General features: G+C 35.8%; 1 protein-coding gene across 5 annotated transcripts in view; it reads right to left on the reverse strand.

The window, feature by feature from the left end:
- Positions 1-18,843, reverse strand: part of CTNNA3 (catenin alpha 3) — a 1,810,934-nt gene that overhangs the window by 1,314,485 nt on the left and 477,606 nt on the right. For all 5 annotated transcript variants that reach the window (XM_025917933.2, XM_086679821.1, XM_086679822.1 and 2 more), the window contains one exon: positions 16,763-17,026. In XM_025917933.2, coding sequence (XP_025773718.1) covers positions 16,763-17,026 — 264 coding nt within the window. The remainder of the gene's footprint in view (positions 1-16,762; positions 17,027-18,843) is intronic.

Here is an 18,843-nt window from a genome sequence, read left to right on the forward strand (position 1 = left end):
TGTAAAATGCTTTTAAAGAACTGTTGAATTCAGTTTACGAGTATTTTCTTGAATATTGTGCATCTATGTTCATTAGGGATGTTGGCCTATACTTTTTTATGGTGTCTTTGTATTTGGCATTAGGATGATGCTGGCCTCATAGAATGAGCTTGCAAGTGTTCTGTCTTCCAAAAAAGTGTTCTATGTTTTGGAAAAGTTTAAGAATAGCTGGTATAATTTCTTCTTTGAATGTTTGATAGAATTCACCTGTGAAGCCATCTAGTCCTGGGCTTTTTTTAGTAAAGAGGTTCTTGATTACTGTTTCAACTTTGTTCTTTGTTATTAGTCTATTCATATTTTGTTTCTTCTTGACTCAATCTTGTCAGATTATAAGATTTTAAAAATTTATCCCTTTCTTCTAGGTTATCTAATTTGTTGACATATAATCGCTCATTGTTTCTTATAATTCTTAGTACTTATATGATATCAGTTGTAATGTTTCCTCTTTATGATTTTATTTCAGTTTTCTCCCTTAATCTAGCTGAATGCTTGTATACATTTATATTATTTATCTTTTTTAATAAAAGTTCTTAGTTTCACTAATTTTTTCTATGGTTCTTCTGATTCCTGTTTCATTTATTTATGCCCAGATCTTTGTTATGGCCTCTCTTCTGCTAATTTTGGGCATATTTTGCTCTTCTTTTCCTAGCTCCTTAAGGTGGAAAGGCAAATCCATTCTTTCTTTACCTTTTTTCTTAATGTAGGCATTTATCACTATAAGCTACCCTCTTAGCACAGCTTTTGCTGCATCCCATCATTTTTAATAAGCTGTATTTTCATTTGTTACAAGATATTTTTAAATCTTTTGATTTCCTTTTTTACACAATGGTTGGTCATAAGTATACTGTTAAGTTTTCACATATTTGTGAATTTTCCCCACTTTCCAGCTGTTAATGATTTCTAGTTTCATACCACTGAAGATGTAAAAGATGCTTCATATGATTTCAATCTTCTTATAGTTATTAAGACTTCTTTAGTTGGTTTAGGAGGAGTTAAGGTGGTGGAGTAGTAGTATGGGGACTCTGAGCTTGTCTCATCCCTGAAACAAAGCTAGATCAACCTCAAACAATTTTGAATACCTAGGAAACTGATCTGAGGATTAATGCAACAATCTGCATAATTTGAGTAAGAGATCTTGGCAAGTATGTAGTACAGAGAGGTGAACTGGGGGAGAGAAAAGCCATGGTGCCATGAGTATAGGGAGCCATTTCATGGAGAGAAGACAGAGAGAGAAAGAGAAAGGAAAGAGAGTGCAGTGCATTGGGGTTGTACAAGAAAAGCACTCCCACCCCCAAAAGTAGCTGGAGAGAAGAAAGAGTAAAAACACTTGCAGGGGATTGGACAAGAAATCTGTTCCCCAAAACCATTGATGGGGAAAAAAGGAGAGGGTTTCAATACCACCAGTTTTCTATAAACAGTGGAGCACAGAGTCTGAAGTTTTGGAACTCATTGCCTGGTGGTGCACCTGAAAAGGAAGCAAGGTGAATCCCCAGGAGTGGGCAGCACGTGTGGCACAAAGAGAAGCAGTTCCCATTTGGAGTGCATTTGAGAGAGGTGATATGGCCTCTTCATGGGCAAAAGTCCGAGGAGGCCCCAAAGAGCTGCCACATTTACTGATATAGGAGCAAAGACACAGGCTGAGGGCAGTGTTGCTGTGTGTTGCGATTTACCATAAACTCTGAGCCTCTGCCACTGCATGGTCATGCGAAAATTTTCTGAGACAAGCCAGTACCAACTTCAGCACAGTGAAATGCTCCCCTAGAGAATCACTATGGGTCCAAACTGTAGGCATCTCTGAAGTGTGAGGTTTTGAAACACAACCCAATCTGAGATAAAACTCTGGAGAGAGGTGCCACCTAGCAGGCAGATAGCTTGGACACAGATAGAGTGAAGATGGAAAGCAGATGGAAGCCTGAGACAAAGTAGGGGAGATTGTTGCTGCATCTGTGGCAGACTAGACACTCTGGAGACTAGAGAGTGAGGTGAAGCAATTTTCACTTCTAGCCCACCTGCACTGATTGACCCCAGTGAGCTAAGCAGCCTCACCAAGGGGAGAATGGAGTCTTTACACCAAGCCCCACTTACATGTGCTCTCCAAGCACATCCCCCAGAAGACCAGCACAAATCCCTGCCAACTGCTTAGTCTATGAACCATAGTGTGCTGCAAAGTTTCAGTTCTAGGGGAAACTGAATCTAGCTTCATTTAGGTTTCTTTTTCTTTGCTTGTTCATTTGTTTGTTTTTTCTTCTGTTTTTGTTTATGTGTTTTTTCTTTTCATTTTCTTTCTTAGATACAGAAAGAGCAACGTTTTATTCTATATTATTTTCTTTATTTTATAACTTTTTAAATTTTAACTTATTTTTTTATTTTTTTTTCCTCTTTTCTATCAAGCTTCTCTTAACAAGTGGACCAAAACACAACTAGAATCTAGATTCCTTTATTTGATTTTGTTTTGTTTTTAACCGTTTTTATTTTTATTTTATTTTATTATTTTTTTCTTCCTCTAAAATGACAAGATGGAGGAATTCACCCCAAAAGAAAGAACAAGAAGTAATGGTGACTGGGATTTAACCAACACAGTTTAAAGTAAAATGTCTAAACTAGACTTTAAAATCACAATACTAAGAATATTAGCAGGAGTTGAAAAAAAAAAACATGGAATACGCCAGAGAAACCCTTTCTGCAGAGATGAAAGAAGCAAAATCTAGTCTGGCAGAAATTTAAAATTCCATAACCAAGATTCAATCTCAAATGGATGCCATGATGGTAACAATGTATGAAAAAGAGCAGGAAATCAGTGATATAAATGATAAAATTATGGAAAATAATGAAGCTAAAAAAAGAGGAAAACAAAGTCACAAGATCATGATACAAGACTTAGAGAACTCAACAATTTATTAAAGAGGACTAACATTCATATTATAGGAGTCCCAGAGGATGAAGAGAGAGGAAAAAGGGGCAGAAGGTTTCCATGAGCAAATTATAGCTGAAAACGTCCTTAATCTGGGGAAGGACACAGACATCAAAATCCAGGAAGCACAGAGAACTCCTATCAGATTCAATAAAAACCAACTTTCAAAGGCATATCATAGTCAAATTTACAAAACACACAGACAGGGAAATAATCATGAAAGCATCAAGGGGAAAAAAAGGCCTTCACCTACAAGGGAAGATAGATGAGGTTCATAGTAGATCTGTGCACAGAAACTGGGCAGCCCATAAAGGAGTGGCAAGATACATTTGTCATGCTGAGTGGGAAAAATATGTGCCAAGAATCCTTTAACCAGCCAAGGCTGTCATTCAGAAAAGAAGGAGAGATAGTTCCCCTTTTTTGTAGAAAAAATAAATAAATAAAAACAAAAAACCAAAAAAGAACCAAAAACAACCAAGACTAGGAAGACCCAGAGAGCATCACCAGAAACACCAACTCTACAGACAACACAATGACACTAAATTCATATCTTTTAATATTCACTCTGAATGTAAATGGAGTAAATGCTCCAATCAATGGACATAGGGTATCAGAATGGATTAAAAAAAACAAGATCCATCTGTATGCTGCCTACAAGACATTAATTTTAGACATAATGACACTTGCAGATTGAAAGTGAGGGGATGGAGAACTACATATCATGCTAATGGGTATCAAAAGAAAGCCAGAGGAGCCATACTTATATCAGACAAACTAGATTGGAAAGACTGTAATAGATGAAGAAGAGCACTGTATCATAATTAAGGGTTCTAGCCACCAAGATCTAACAATTGTAAATATTTGTGCCCCCAACGTGAAAGCACAAATATATAAATCAATTAATCACAAACATAAACAAACTCATTGATAATAATACCACATTAGTAAGGGACTTTAACACCCCACTTACAACAATGGACAGATCATCTAAGCAGAAAATCAACATGTAAACAATAGCTTTGAATGACACAGTGGACTGGATGGACTTAATAGATATATTCAGAACATTTCATCCTAAAGCAGGAGAATACATACTCTTCTGGAGTGCACATAAAACATTCTCTTGAATAGATCAAACACTGGCTCACAAATCAGCCCTTGACAAATTCAAAAAGATCAAGATCATACCATGCATATTTCCAGACCACAACACTATGAACCTTGCAATCAACCACAAGAAAAAAGTTAGAAAGACCACAAATACTTGGAGGTTAAAGAACATCCTAGTAAAGAATGAATGAGTTAGCCAGGAAATTAAAGAGGAAATAACAAAGTACAGGGAAGCCAATAAAAATGAAAACATGACAGTCCTAAACCTTTGGGACACAGTAAAGGCGGTCATAAGAAGGAAGTATATAGCAATCAAGGCCTTCCTAAAGAAGGAAAAAATGTCTCAAATATACAACCTATACTTATACCTAAAGGAGTTGGAAAAAAACAGCAAATGAAGCCCCAAAACAGCAGAAGAAGAGAAATAATAAAGATTAGAGAAGAAATCAATGATCTAAAAAAAAAAAAACAGTAGAACAGATCAATGAAACTAGGAGCTGGCTCTTTGAAAGAATTAACAAAATTGATAAACTTATAGACAGATTTATCAAAAAGAAAAAGAAAAAAACCCAAATAGGTGAAATCATGAATGAAAGAGATCACAACCAAACCAAAGAAATACAAACAATAATAAGAGAATATTATGAGCAATTATATGTCAACAAATTGGGCAATTTGGAAGAAATGGATAAATTACAAGGAACACACAAATTACCAAAACTGAAACAGGAAGAAATAAAAAACTTGAGCAGACCCATAACCAGTAAAGAAATTGAAGCAGTAATCAAAAATCTCCCAAAAAGTAAGGGTGTACGTATGAACAGAAAAAGCATTTGACAAATACAGAGCATCCTTTCTTGATAAAAACACTCAAGAAAGGAGGGAGAGAAGGAACATACCTCAACATCATAAAGGCCATATACAAAAGACTCACAGATAATATCATCCTCAACGGGGAAAAACTGAGATCTTTCCCCTAGGGTCAGGAACACAACAGGGAAGTCCACACTCACCACTGATGTTCAACATAGTACTGGAAGCCCTAGCCTCAAGAATCAGACAGCAAAAAGAAATGATATCCAAACTGGCAAAGAAGTCCAACTTTCACTCATCACATACAACATGATACTCTACATGGAAAACCTGAAAGACTCCACAAAAAACTGCTCAAACTGATACATGAATTCAGCAAAGTTTCAAGACATAAAATCAACATACAGGAATCAGTTCCATTTCTATACACCAATAATGAAGCAGCAGAGTAATCAAGGAATTAATCCCCATATCAAGCTCTGTGCTGAATGCGGAGCCTGCTTGAGATTCTCTCTTTCTCTCTCTTCCCCTTCCACTTGTGCATCTTTCTCTCGTAAATAAGTAAACATTTAATAAAAAAGAAACAAAACAAAAAAAATGAAAAAAGAGAGAAAGGCAAACAAAGAAACAGACTCTTAGCTACAAAAAAAACCAAACTGATGGTTACCAGAGGGGAGGTGGATGGGAGGATGGGTTAAATAGGTGATGGGACTTAAAAAGGGCACTTGCTGTTGATGAGCATTAGGTGTTGTATGGAAACTGTTCAATTGCTATATTGTACACCTGAAACTAATATTAAACTGTATGTTAATTATTTTAAAAATAAAAAAGAAATCATTTGCAAGAAAAAAATGCAGGAAAAAACAAACATTTGGACACCAAACAGCAATGGTAGCTACTAAATAACCTATGGGTCAGAGAAAAAATAAAAGAGGAAATCAAAAAATACATGGAGACAAATGGAAAGTAAAACACAATGATCTAAAACCTTTGGCACACAACAAAAGCAGTTCTAACAGGGAATTTTAGTGATACAAGCTTACCCTAGAAACAAGCAAAATCTCAAATAAAAAAACCTAACTTTACCTCTAAAGGAACTAAAAAAAGAATAACAGCCCAAAGCTAGCAAAAGAAAGGAAATTATAAAGATTAGAATGGAAATAAGTAGACTACGGACTACAAAAACAACAGAAAGGATCAATAAAACCAAGAGTTGTTTCTTTGAAAAATAAATAAACCTTTAGTCAAACTCAACAAGAAGAGGGAGGAATCAAATAAAATTATAAATGAGGGAGGAGAAATAACAACTGATGTTACATATCTACAAAGAATTATAAGAGAATATTATGAAAAATTAAATGCCAACATATTGGACCACATAGAAGAAATGAATACATTCCTTGAAACATACAATCTTCCAAAACAAAATAGAGAAAATAGAAACTTGAACAGATCAATTAATAGTAATGAAATTGAATCAGTAATCAAAAGACTCCTAACAAACAAATATTCAGGACCAGATGCCTTCATAAGTGAACTCCATCAAATATTTAAATAAGAATCAATACCTATTCTATTCAAACTATTCCAAAATAGAGAAGAGGAAGAAAAACACTAAATTCATTCTACAAAACCAGCTTTATCTTGACACCAAAACCAGACAAAGATACTATGAAAAAAGAAAACTACAAAAAAGATACTACAAAAAACAAAAAGACAGTACAAAAAAAAAACCTTGATAAACATAGATGCAAAAATCCTCAACAAGATATTAATAAACTGGATTCAATAGCACATTAAAAAGATCATTTACCAGGACCACATGAGATTGATTCCAGGGATGCAAAGGTGGTTCAATATTTACAAATCAATCAATGTGATACATAATATTAACAAGAGGAAGGATAAAAACCATACGATCATTTCAATAGATACAGAAAAAGCATTTGACAAAATACAACACCCATTCATGATAAAAATTGTCAACACAGTGGGTTTAGAAGAAACATACCTCAACATAATAGAGACCATAAATGAAAAACCCACAACTAATATCCCACTCAATGGGAAAAAAGTGAAAACTTCCTTTAAGATCAGGAAAAAGACAAGGATGACCACTCTCACCACTTGTATCCATTAAAGTACTGGCAGTCCTAACCACATAAATAAGATAAGAAAAAGGAAATAATAAAAGACATCCAAATTGGTAAGGAAGAAGTAAAACTGGTATTATTTCAGATAACATGATACTATATATAGAAAACTCTAAAGACTCCATCAATAAACTATGAATTTAGTAAAGTTACAGGGTAAAAAAGTAATGTACAGAAATCTGTTGCATTTCTACATACTAACAACAAAGCAGCAGAAAAAGAAATTAAGAAAACAATCCCACTTACAAATGCACCAAAAAGAATAAAATACCTAAGACTAAATTTAACCAAGGTGAAAAAGAGCTATACTCTGAAAACTATATGACATTAATGAAAGAAACTGAAGATGACACAAAAAAATGAAAACATATTCCATGTTCATGGATTGCAAGAATTAATATTTTTAAATTTTTTTTTTCAACGTTTATTTTTATTTTTGGGACAGAGAGAGACAGAGCATGAACGGGGGAGGGGCAGAGAGAGAGGGAGACACAGAATCGGAAACAGGCTCCAGGCTCGGAGCCATCAGCCCAGAGCCTGACGCGGGGCTCGAACTCACGGACTGCGAGATCGTGACCTGGCTGAAGTCGGACGCTTAACCGACTGCGCCACCCAGGCGCCCCGAATTAATATTTTTAAAATGTATATGCTACCCAAGCAATCTACACATTCAGTGCAATCCCTATCAAAACACCAATAGCATCTTTCACAGATCCAGAACAAATAATATTTGTAGAGAACCGCAAAAGACCTCAAATAACCAAAGCAATCTTGAGAAAGAACAAAGCTGGAGGTATCACAATCCCAAATGTCAAAAATATACTACAGAGTTACACTAATAAAAACAGTATGGTACCGGCACCAAAATAGACACATAGACTATGAGAATGATATAAAGATCCCAGAAATGAATCCTAATCTATATGGCCAATTAATGTGACAAAGGAGGCAAGAATGTACAATGAGGTAGAAACAATCCCTTCAATAAATGGTGCTGGCAAAACTGAACAGCTACATGCAAAAGAATGACACTGGACCACTTTCTCATACCATACACAAACTCAAAATGTATTAAAGAATTAAATGGGATACTAAAACCATAAAACTTCTCAAAGAAAACATAAGCAGTAATCTCCTGGACATCACCCTTAACAACATATTTATGGATATGTCTCCTCAGGCAAGGGAAACAAAGGCAAATATCAACTATTGGGACTACACCAAAATAAAATGCTTTTTCACAGCAAAGTAAACCATCAACAAAACAAAAAGGCACCCTACTGGATGGCAGAACATATTTGCAAATGATATGTCTGATAAGGGGCTAACATCCAAAATATATGAAAAACTTCTACAACTCAATACCAAAAAAATCCAATTAAAAACAAGCAGAGGACCTGAATAGACATTTTTCCAACGAAGACATAGGGATGACCAACTGAACACTTGAAAAGGTGCTCAACATCCTCTGGGTGGCGCAGTCAGTTGAGCGTCCGACTTCAGCCAGGTCACGATCTCGCGGTCCGTGAGTTCGAGCCCCGCGTCAGGCTCTGGGCTGATGGCTCCGAGCCTGGAGCCTGTTTCCGATTCTGTGTCTCCCTCTCTCTCTGCCCCTCCCCCGTTCATGCTCTGTCTCTCTCTGTCCCAAAAATAAATAAACGTTGAAAAAAAAAATTTAGAAAAGGTGCTCAACATCCCTAATTACCAGGGAAATGCAAATAAAAACTATAACGAGGTATTACCTCACACCAGTCACAATGGCTAGTATCACAAAGATAATAAACAGCAAGTGTTGGGGTTCCTTGGTGGCTCAGCCAGTTAAGCATCCAACTCCTGATTTCGGCTTAGTTCGTGATCTCACAGTTTGTGAGATCGAGTCCTGTGACCAGCTCTGTGCTGACAGCATGGAGCTAGCTTGGGATCCTGTCTCCTTCTCTCTCTGCCCCTTTCCCACTCATGCTCTCTCTCTCTCTCTCAAAATAAATAAATAAACGTTAAAAAAAAAAAACTATTGGCAAGAACACAGAGAAAAAGGAGTCCTCCATGCCCTGTTGGTAGAAAAATAAATTGATGCAACCATTGTGGAAAACAATATGGAGTTTCCTCAAAAAATTAAAATTATAGCTACCATACAGTCCAGTAATTTCACTACTGGGTATTTACCCTCAAAAAAATAAAAACACTAATCCAAAAATATAAATGTACCCCTATATTTATTGCAGCATTATTTATAATAGCTAAGATATGGAAGCAACCCAAGTGTCCATCGATAAATGAACAGATAAAGAAGGAGTGGTATATATCTACAATGAAATAGTACATAGCCATAAAAATGGATGAAATATTGCCATTTGCAACAACATAAATGGATTTAGAGGGTATTAAGCTAAGTGAAATGAGTCAAACAGGAAAGATAAATGCCACATGATTTCACTGTAATGTGGAATCTACAAAAGCAAACAAACAAGCAAAACAAAACAACCCATATTTTAAATACAGAGAACTAGTTGTTGCCAGAGGTGAGATGAGTGAGGGGATGAGCAAAATAGATGAAGAGGTCTAAGCGGTACAAACTTCTATTTATAAAACAATAAGTCATAGAGATAAAAAGTACAGCATAGGGAATATAGTCAATAATACTGTAGTAACATTGTATGGTGACAGTGACAACACTTATCATGATGAGCACTGAGTAATGTATAGAATCAATATGTTGTGCACCTGAAACTAATAGGATATTGTATGTCAAATATACTTCAACAATTAAAAACAAAAGCTTTGCTCTTTAAGAAGAAGCTGGGAAATGGAGGCTTCATCTCATTTATATGGTAATCTGCTTGAGGTGGAGTTTATGGTGAAAGTATATCTCAGCTTTTCCTACCTGTCTTGATGTGGGTATTTTCTCAATTGCTCAAAGTGCAGGAATCTCTCAACTAGTTTCTGGATTTCTCTCAGAGGTATCTGATACATGTGTAGTTGTTTATTCAGTGTGTTCACAGATAGAGGGAAAGTCAGGAGCCTTCTGTTCTGCCATTCTTGCTGAGAACAGAGGTCTCCCTTTTTAAAAAATATTCTTTTTGTTTTTGGTGTTCTTCGGCTTCACTACAGTATGTGTAAACGTGAATTTCTTTTTATACATGTTTCTTGAGAATTATTGGGATTCTTAGCTATGAAGGTTGGTATCTTTCATCAATCCTAGGAAATTCTTAGTATCATTTTTATAGTTTCTCTCTTCTGGATCTTATATTAGAATATTTTAAAACTGTCACACATCCTCCATGTATCTTAACTGCTTTTTAAAAAGTATTTTTATTTTTGTGTCTCCATGGTGCATCATAAAGAACTTCAAATATATCTTTTAGATCATTAATTCTCTATCCAATCTCCTGTCTTGCCTAACCATTGAATTTTCACGATTATGTTTCTCATTTTAGACAGTTCTGCCTGGCCAATTTTGACAGTCTTTTGTTCCCTCACCATACTCCTCATACTTTAGTAAATAAATGAGTGAATAATGTATATTAAGTATACTACTTTATATTCACTATCATAATTTCAATATCTGCAGTGTCTTAAGTTCTAATTCTGCAGTTTGCTTTCTGCAAAGTCTCATTCATGTGTTTTGCTTATTTGTGTGTCTTGTGACAATTCACTTTCCTTAGACCTTTATGAAAATTTTTTGTGGACTATGTATAAAGTACACAGAGAACTTGAGTTTACTTCTGGCAAGTACGTGGAGGTGTTGCCAAGACAGGACAATTTAAATTAAATTTTCAGCTTGGGTTTTAGAGGTTATACAGACAATATGAATTCTGACCCAAAATTCAGATAAGGACAGACTTATGGTTAAAAACTTTCCAAGGTATTTTATAGTAGTTTTTCTGAGCTACCCAGAGTCAACGTTAAGCCAGTCACGTTTTCCTACTATCTCCTACTGTATGAGCTCATGTTTTTCTTATTCATCCAAAAAGGTAGTGAAATTTAAGGATTCTCCGCTTCACTCAAGGGACATGTGACTTTCCAGATGGCAAGATAAAGGCTTTGTCTTTTGTCCTCAGTTCATGGTCTTTCAAAATCCAAGCTACAGGCCATAATGGAAAAGAAATCCTCAGTAGCAGCACAGTGCTATTGCTGGTTTGCTAGTCTGGATGTCTGCTTTTTGTATCTGGCGTGCCTCAATGAATTTCCCCAATTTACCTATCAGATTACCCATGTATTTAAAAATATTTTATCTATCACTTTTAGTTCTTTCAGTTTATATTTCTAGAAACTAAACTTAAAAAAAAAATAAAATCATATCAAAGGGCTTCTAGACACCAGTGATGCCCATTTTTCTTTAGTTCCTAAATGCTAATCTGATTGCCAGAGGCTGTTTTCTCCCTCAGGTAAACACATTCTTCAAACTTAATTACTCTTGGTAAAAGGCAGCATATCTTGGCAGTGGCAGGGAACCTAAACTACAGCTAGATATTAGCCTAAATAGCTACTAAAAGTAGATAACTTTTTCTCTTATCATAGAAAAAAAATCTAAGCAGCATATCACTTAGATATATTTCTGGTAGTTACCCTCACTAAATCCATGTCCCAGTTAAAAATTAAGTACAGCAACATACTCCAAGTGCATATGCTATCATTTGGAGAAAGAAGAGGAAAAAAAAAGGAGTAAGGAAAACATGTTCTTCCCTGCAAATCACAAAATGACATACAGCATTCCTATATGCTTTCTTTCCTTCCTTCCCTCCTTTCTTCGTTCCTACTTTCAGTTCAGTGATATTCACTTAGCACTTACTATGTATAGGACATTGTTCTAGGTGTTGGGAATACAACAGTGAATAAAGAAATATATGAATGATGATATAGGAGTGAATATATTAAAAATAAGAAAATAAATATGACAGTTGTTTGATAAAATACTACAAAACTCTTTTGTTATTATCATCTTTAAATTTTTTTTTCAACGTTTTTTTATTTATTTTTGGGACAGAGAGAGACAGAGCATGAACGGGGGAGAGGCAGAGAGAGAGAGGGAGACACAGAATCGGAAACAGGCTCCAGGCTCCGAGCCATCAGCCCAGAGCCCGACGCGGGGCTCCAACTCACGGACCGCGAGATCGTGACCTGGCTGAAGTCGGACGCTTAACCGACTGCGCCACCCAGGCGCCCCACGTTATTATCATCTTTAACACAAGAAGTTCTGGATAATTCTTACAGCCATGATTACAACCACCACTTTTTCCCACTGCGTAAGAGAAAATATGTCTTGGGGCACCTGAGTGGCTCAGTTGGTTAAGGGTCTGACTCTTGATACCTGCTCAGGTCATGATCTCACGGTTTGTGAGTTTAAGCCCCACGTGGGACTATTTGCTAATAGCACAGATTATACTTGGAATTCTCTCTCCATCTCTCTCTGCCCTGACCCCACTTGTGCTCTTTCTCTCTCTCAAAAGAAATAAATAAGCTTAAAAATATATATATTAAAAAGTTTTTTACTTAATTTTTTTTAATTTTTAAAAAGAGAAAATATGTCTTAATGGACTTGGAGTTGCAAAGCAATTTTCACTGGCAAAGTTTCTCGTTTAAAGGTATTTTTAAAATTCTGTCAATCTATAATTTGACACTTTTCAACTCCTATTCAGTCACAAATGCAAAAAGAACAGTCTTATAATTCACATCAGGCTCTCCAATATATTAATCAGTTTAGCCTGTACAGTGTTCTAATTCAACTTCTATTTTCTCCTCTAGCAACAAATCTCAGGTTTAATATCCACAACCAGCCATGAACCAGAATGAAAGATTTAACAAAGCTTCAGCATCGTAGTTGTTGAATAAGCACTCTGATACATTTCCACACTATAAACATTTAATGAGACTTACTCCCAACAGAGTATTTACTACATCAGTTTATTTCATAGTATTATATTTGCAGAAGCAAGATAGAGCAAAGGTTATTTTGGATCCTTTACCAATACGGTTTCGTGTAAATGAAGAAAAATGCAACCATTTAATTTACAAAACCATTTTAGAAAGCTAAATGCTCAATAAATTCTGGTTCAGAGAGACTCTGCAGCTATTTGTAACAGATATATAATATAGATAGATATAGATATAGATATAGATATAGATATATGCAAATTCAGGCATTTTGTACTGGTTTGTACATCCCTAGCTGTAACTGGGACTGATTTCAAAGGTTGTTAAGACAGCATTAGGATTTCTGGGAAATATCTTTCTCCTGCCTCATTCAGAAATGAGTCAGCCACTCATCTTGAGAAAGGGAAGACTCCATCACTATACCTATTCCCACTCCCATCAAAGTTACACACCCCCCCACACACACACACTTTCTCCTTCTAATTATTGCCATATATTATCTGTAGCAGCCACTTTCACACTTTCAAGTAAATAGAAAAAGGAGAAGTCACAAAAGAAAGAACAATTTGGAAATATTCCATCTTCTTCTATAATCCTAAGAATATAGAATAAGTATCCAGGATAAACTGGATATCTTATCCCCTGACATAATTCTGTTTTTAGTTCTGTGAAAAATATGATATACAGTCCTATCAGTCCACTTTAGGTCACCATACCAGCTACGCTCCAAATACAGAGTAGTTCTATTTAAATTACTCAGGCACAAAGTCCTTTTCACTAAAAAAGAATTCCATCTTTTGGACTTGGTTACATTTATAATTTCTCTGATGGTTCGTACAGATTAAGAATCTTAGCATAAATTAAGCATGTTAAGTTGTATCTGTGAGAATTCAATACAGCACGGAACTTAAATACCTTCTGGAATCAGAAAGACTAGATCACATTCTAGACACTACCACTCACTAGCCTTCTGATTTGAGCAAGTTATATAACTTCCTTAAGTCTCAGTTTTATTTTCTGTAAAACAAAAATTAAGGATTTATCTTATAGTGACACTGTAATAATTAAGTAATACATTTATGTTAACTGTTTAGCTATGAAGTAATGTTACATATTAATGTATGGGGGACCTAACATTCTGCCAGCATCACTGGTATAAAATTAGTAAGAAACACAATCTTTCCCTTGAAAACAATGAGTTTTCAATCTTACTATGAAGAGAACACATGCATCTAATAGACAAGTTTATTAACAATTAGATGGAAAACAATTAGATGATGGGTACTGTTAAAGAGTCACCACTAATTTTCTATTTTACTTAGTTTCTAGAATTTTCACATAGATGCTAATTATTATGAACGTAATAATAAATTTTTGCATGGATGTCAATAATGAGGAATTTAATAATGTCAGATTAGAAATGAAGACATCTGTTTAAAGACAAGTAACTAAAGGAAAAGAATAAAGGTTACTCTAAATTTAAATAAATTATATTTTCATAAGTTTGTCATGAAAGAAATAATGTTAAGAACAATAATAGGAATTATATGTATTTAGTTTATATTTTAAATTACCAGTAAGACTTTAGTAATTTTAATTGCATTGATTTCATTGTGGAAAATTTTGCCTTCAAATAGTCATCTCCACTAATGATAATGAGAGCTAATATTTAGTGAGCACTTATAATGTACCTGTCACTCCTCTAAGCATTTTACATGTATTGTTGATTCACTGATTCTGACAAAACTACGATGTAGGCCCTATTGTTAATCCACTTTAGAGATGAGAAAACTGAGAATTAAGTAACTTTCCAAAGTTCATGGAACGCTTGGGTGGCTCAGTCAGTTAAGCATCCGACTTTGGCTCAGGTCATGACCTCACAGATTGTGGGTAGGAGCCCCAAGTCTGGCTCTGTGCTGACAGCTCAGAGCCTGGAGCCTGCTTCTGACTCTGTCTCCCTCTCTCTCTGCCCCGCCCCCATTTTCAGTCTGCCTCTCTCTCTCCCTCTCTCTCTCTCTCTCTCTCTCTCTCTCAAAAATAAACATTAAAAAAAAATTTTTTTTAAGTATCTTTCCTAAGGTTACATGGGCAACAAGTCCACAGCTGAGAGAGAGGCCCTGGCATTTGGGTTCTAAAACTGTTATTTTTAGGCACTACACTATGTTGCTTCTCATCAAGCAACTGTGTGTCTGACTTGCATAGTTAATGATCTTTGACATCACACTCGAATGTCTGATAAATATCTCAAGCTAAACCTGTTGAAAACTGAGTTTCTGATCTTCCTCTCAAAACTGGCTTCACCCAGTGTTCCTCATCATGGTTGATGAAAACTTCATCTATCAAGCTGCTAAAGAAGAAAAACAAAAAAAAAACAAAAAAACAAAAAACAAAAACACAAAACCTTAAGATTATTTGTGGTAGACAGAGAGGTGTACTGTTCACATCTCTCTTCTGTGTACGACTTATTGCTGAGTTGTGGGCTGTTGGGAGTAAGGCCAGCAGATGGCCCCCAGCTGTCAGTTCCCACAGGGTTTGCCTCAGATGCAGGGGCCTGCCCCCTCTTCCCTGTGCCTGGACGTCATACCCTTCCCAAGGCAGGGTGACCTGCATCTATCGCCTGACGGAGGCAAAAAAAAAAAAAAAAAAAAAAAAAAGAAAAGAAAAAAGCCTGGCTATGTCTGCCTGAGAAGGTACACTAAAGGGTAACCCTTCCTCTCGAGCTCTCTACTGATTGGTCTACACTTTGTGGGTCTGGCCCACAGGTAGAATTCTTCCTCTGCTCAATTTGCTCCCTCCCTCTTCCCTTCACACATGTTAATTCCTAACAACACCTGTATCCCAAACTCTGTTCAGTGTGTGCATTGGGAAGATCCAGCCTGAAAGATCAGCCATAGCTCCTCCCTTTCTCTCACATCCCACACTAGTTCTGTCAAATCTAGTTGGCTTCATTTACAAAATTTAGCTTTAATAATCACTGAGGCCACCTTGGTCCAAACTAAACTGTGAGGTGGAATGAGTTGGTGTATGTAAACATAAGGATGGAACCCGTATTTCTATAATAGTTTTCTGCCTGGTTTTTCAGCTTCTTCTTTGGTTCCCCCTTCAGTCTATGTTCTTCAGGTAGCCAGTGTAGTCCTTCTTAGATTCCAGTGTCATACCTCTGCTTAAAACCTTACAATGGCTCCCATTTAACTTGAAGTAAAAGCCAGAACCCCCAACAACCCACACAGTTCTCTATAACCTGGCCCCACTGGATCTTCTCAGTTCAGCTCTGACTCATCCCCTTACTTTCCACTTAGGCACCCTGATGTCTGTGCTGTCCTTAAACAATGGGGATATGCTTTTAAACATTAGTTTTAGATATCCATCTGCTGAATTATCTAATCTCCTTCAAGCCTTCAAGTCATCTCACTTTCTCAATGTAACATTCTATTTACTTATCCACAGTGTTCATTGTTTTTGTTTTTTGCCTATATTTCCCTGTTAAAATGTAAGCTTCATGAGGGGAGTGCTCTATTATATCCCAAGCACAAAGAAAGTGCCAGTAATAAGTATTTGTGGAATGAGTAAATCCTACATTTCATAAATTGATCCATGTAAACTAAAATCATCATTTCAATATAATCAACAATCTCACTTTAAATTCATTGACTTCCTTGGAAGAAATAAAAAGGAATCAGAAGTCTAGAGATAGAATATTTTCCTGCCAATCAATTCATTGGAAGATACAAGGCAATGATAGAGACTGATTAAGTAACTGGATTTTTATTTACTCATAGTCTAAACTCCAACACAGGTCTGAAAACCCGTGTTTATTTTCATATTGGGGTACATCAAATCACATTTTACCTTTCTCTCCACTTACCTCAAGCTCATCAAGGGCACTTCCCAGGGTGGCTGCCTTAGATTCCGGTGGGGCAATCGTATTCTGGATGCCTTGTGAAGCATTTGAAATTACATTGAGGGCATTGTGAATTTCTTCACAAACTGTGTCCTTGCTGGCTTTAAGGGAAGCAACATCAGAATGTTCCAAACAAGCTGAACAAATTGAATGCAAGAGCGGGGAGTTTTCCTTCAGAGAGGCCCGGGCCCCTGCAATTTCATCCCTCTGATTTGGAGATTTTAAGTCCTAAAGAAACACATACGAAGTTTCTTTAAAATGGGTTATAAAAGAAAGATTTATATAAAAATGTTCCATTTATCTGTCAATATAAATGAAAAGATAATAGATGCTAAGAAGTCAGGTATAAGTTAAAATCCAGGGCATCAATTATTTCTACACTCCTTCAGATTCTGTTAAAAATTCTACAATAGGAAAACTGAGCCAATTTGCAAATAAAGGTCACAAATGGTGCAGATGTATAATAACTAAGCAGATCTTACATTTGTCAGTCATATCTTGCTTATAAGTCAGAAAAATACTCTGGCATTCACATTATTAAGTGCATTATAAGAGAGCCTGAATTACAAGGATGTTGATTACCTATTTCCATAGATGCTTATGATTGCATTTAACCTTTTCATTAAAACTAAACTGATTCAGTTAAGAATATTAAATTGAACCTCCTACCATTCAGCTATTTTTCATTCTTTTTCAAAAATACTTATAAATAATTTAATCCTTGATCTTTTTTCTTTGACATTTATTCAAAAAATAGTTACTGAGCACTTATTATATGCTAGCCCTTGTGCTAGATGTCAAGTGTACAGAGGTGAATAGTCCTACAAGGATCTTGTTCTCCTGAAGCTTATGTTCATGTTTAAGGGGGTGGGAGACAATCAACAAACAATAAACAAGGTAAACAATTGCGCAAGACAATTTCAGGCAATGATAAATGCGATGAAGAAAATACAAAGTGAAATGTCATAGAGACTTTTTTAGCTTGAGTGGTCAGAGAAGATATTTCTGAAAATGACATTTGAAGTAAATATAAATGAAAAGCATTCCAAACAGTGGGAAGACAGGGAAAAGAAAGTCAAATATAAGTGATAGCTAATCAAAACTAGTCAAAATACCATGAAAAAACCTGACAAACACTACATTAGCCAAGTGATAAAGGTTAACATCATCAGTAATATCACATAAGTATCATGTACCCATTGACATATTGTGACAAGAATAGCACTTCACCTCACTGGTATTCTCTCCCAAAGTCCACAACTCCAGCCTAATCATGAGAAAAACAATAAAGAAAACCAGATTGGGGAACGTCCTATATGGTACCTGGGCAATATTCCTCAAGACTGTTAAGGTCATGAAAAAGGATGGTACTAATAAACTGTCACAGACCAAAGGATACAGGGAAGACATGCATGACAACTAAATACAATATGATACCCTAGATTGGATCCTGGAACAGAAAGAAGACATTCATGGAAAAATTTGTGAAGTTCAAATAAAACCTGTAGTTTAGGTAACAGTAATGCATCAATGTTTGTTTGCTCATAAGTGGCAAATGTAAGATACTAACAACAGAGGAAACCAGGAGAAAGGCAGAGGATAATTCTCTGTACTATCTTTACAACTTTTTTGGAAATCTAAAATCATTAATATAAACTAAAAGTTCATTTTTGTATGCCATGTTTATATATAGCAGCATTATCAACAATAGCCAAACTATGGAAAGAGCCCAAATGTTCATCGACTACTCAGCCATCAAAAAGAATGAAATCTTTCTATTTGCAATGACGTGGATGGAGCTAGATTGTATTATGCTAAGTGAAATAAATCAATCAGAGAATGACTAATACCATATGATTTCACTAATATGTGGAATTTAAGAAACAAAACAGGTGAAAATAGGGAAAGGCAAGGGGAAAAAGAGAAGAGAGGAAAACAAACCACAAGAGGCTCTTAACTATAGAGAAAAACTGAGGGTTGATGGAGGGAGATGGGTGGGAGATGGGCTAGACTGGAGATGGGTAGTCAGGAGGGCACTTGTGATG

Source organism: Puma concolor, chromosome D2 (genome assembly GCF_028749965.1).
Source record: "Puma concolor isolate L17-30 chromosome D2, mPumCon1.1.hap2, whole genome shotgun sequence".
NCBI lineage: Eukaryota > Metazoa > Chordata > Mammalia > Carnivora > Felidae > Puma > Puma concolor.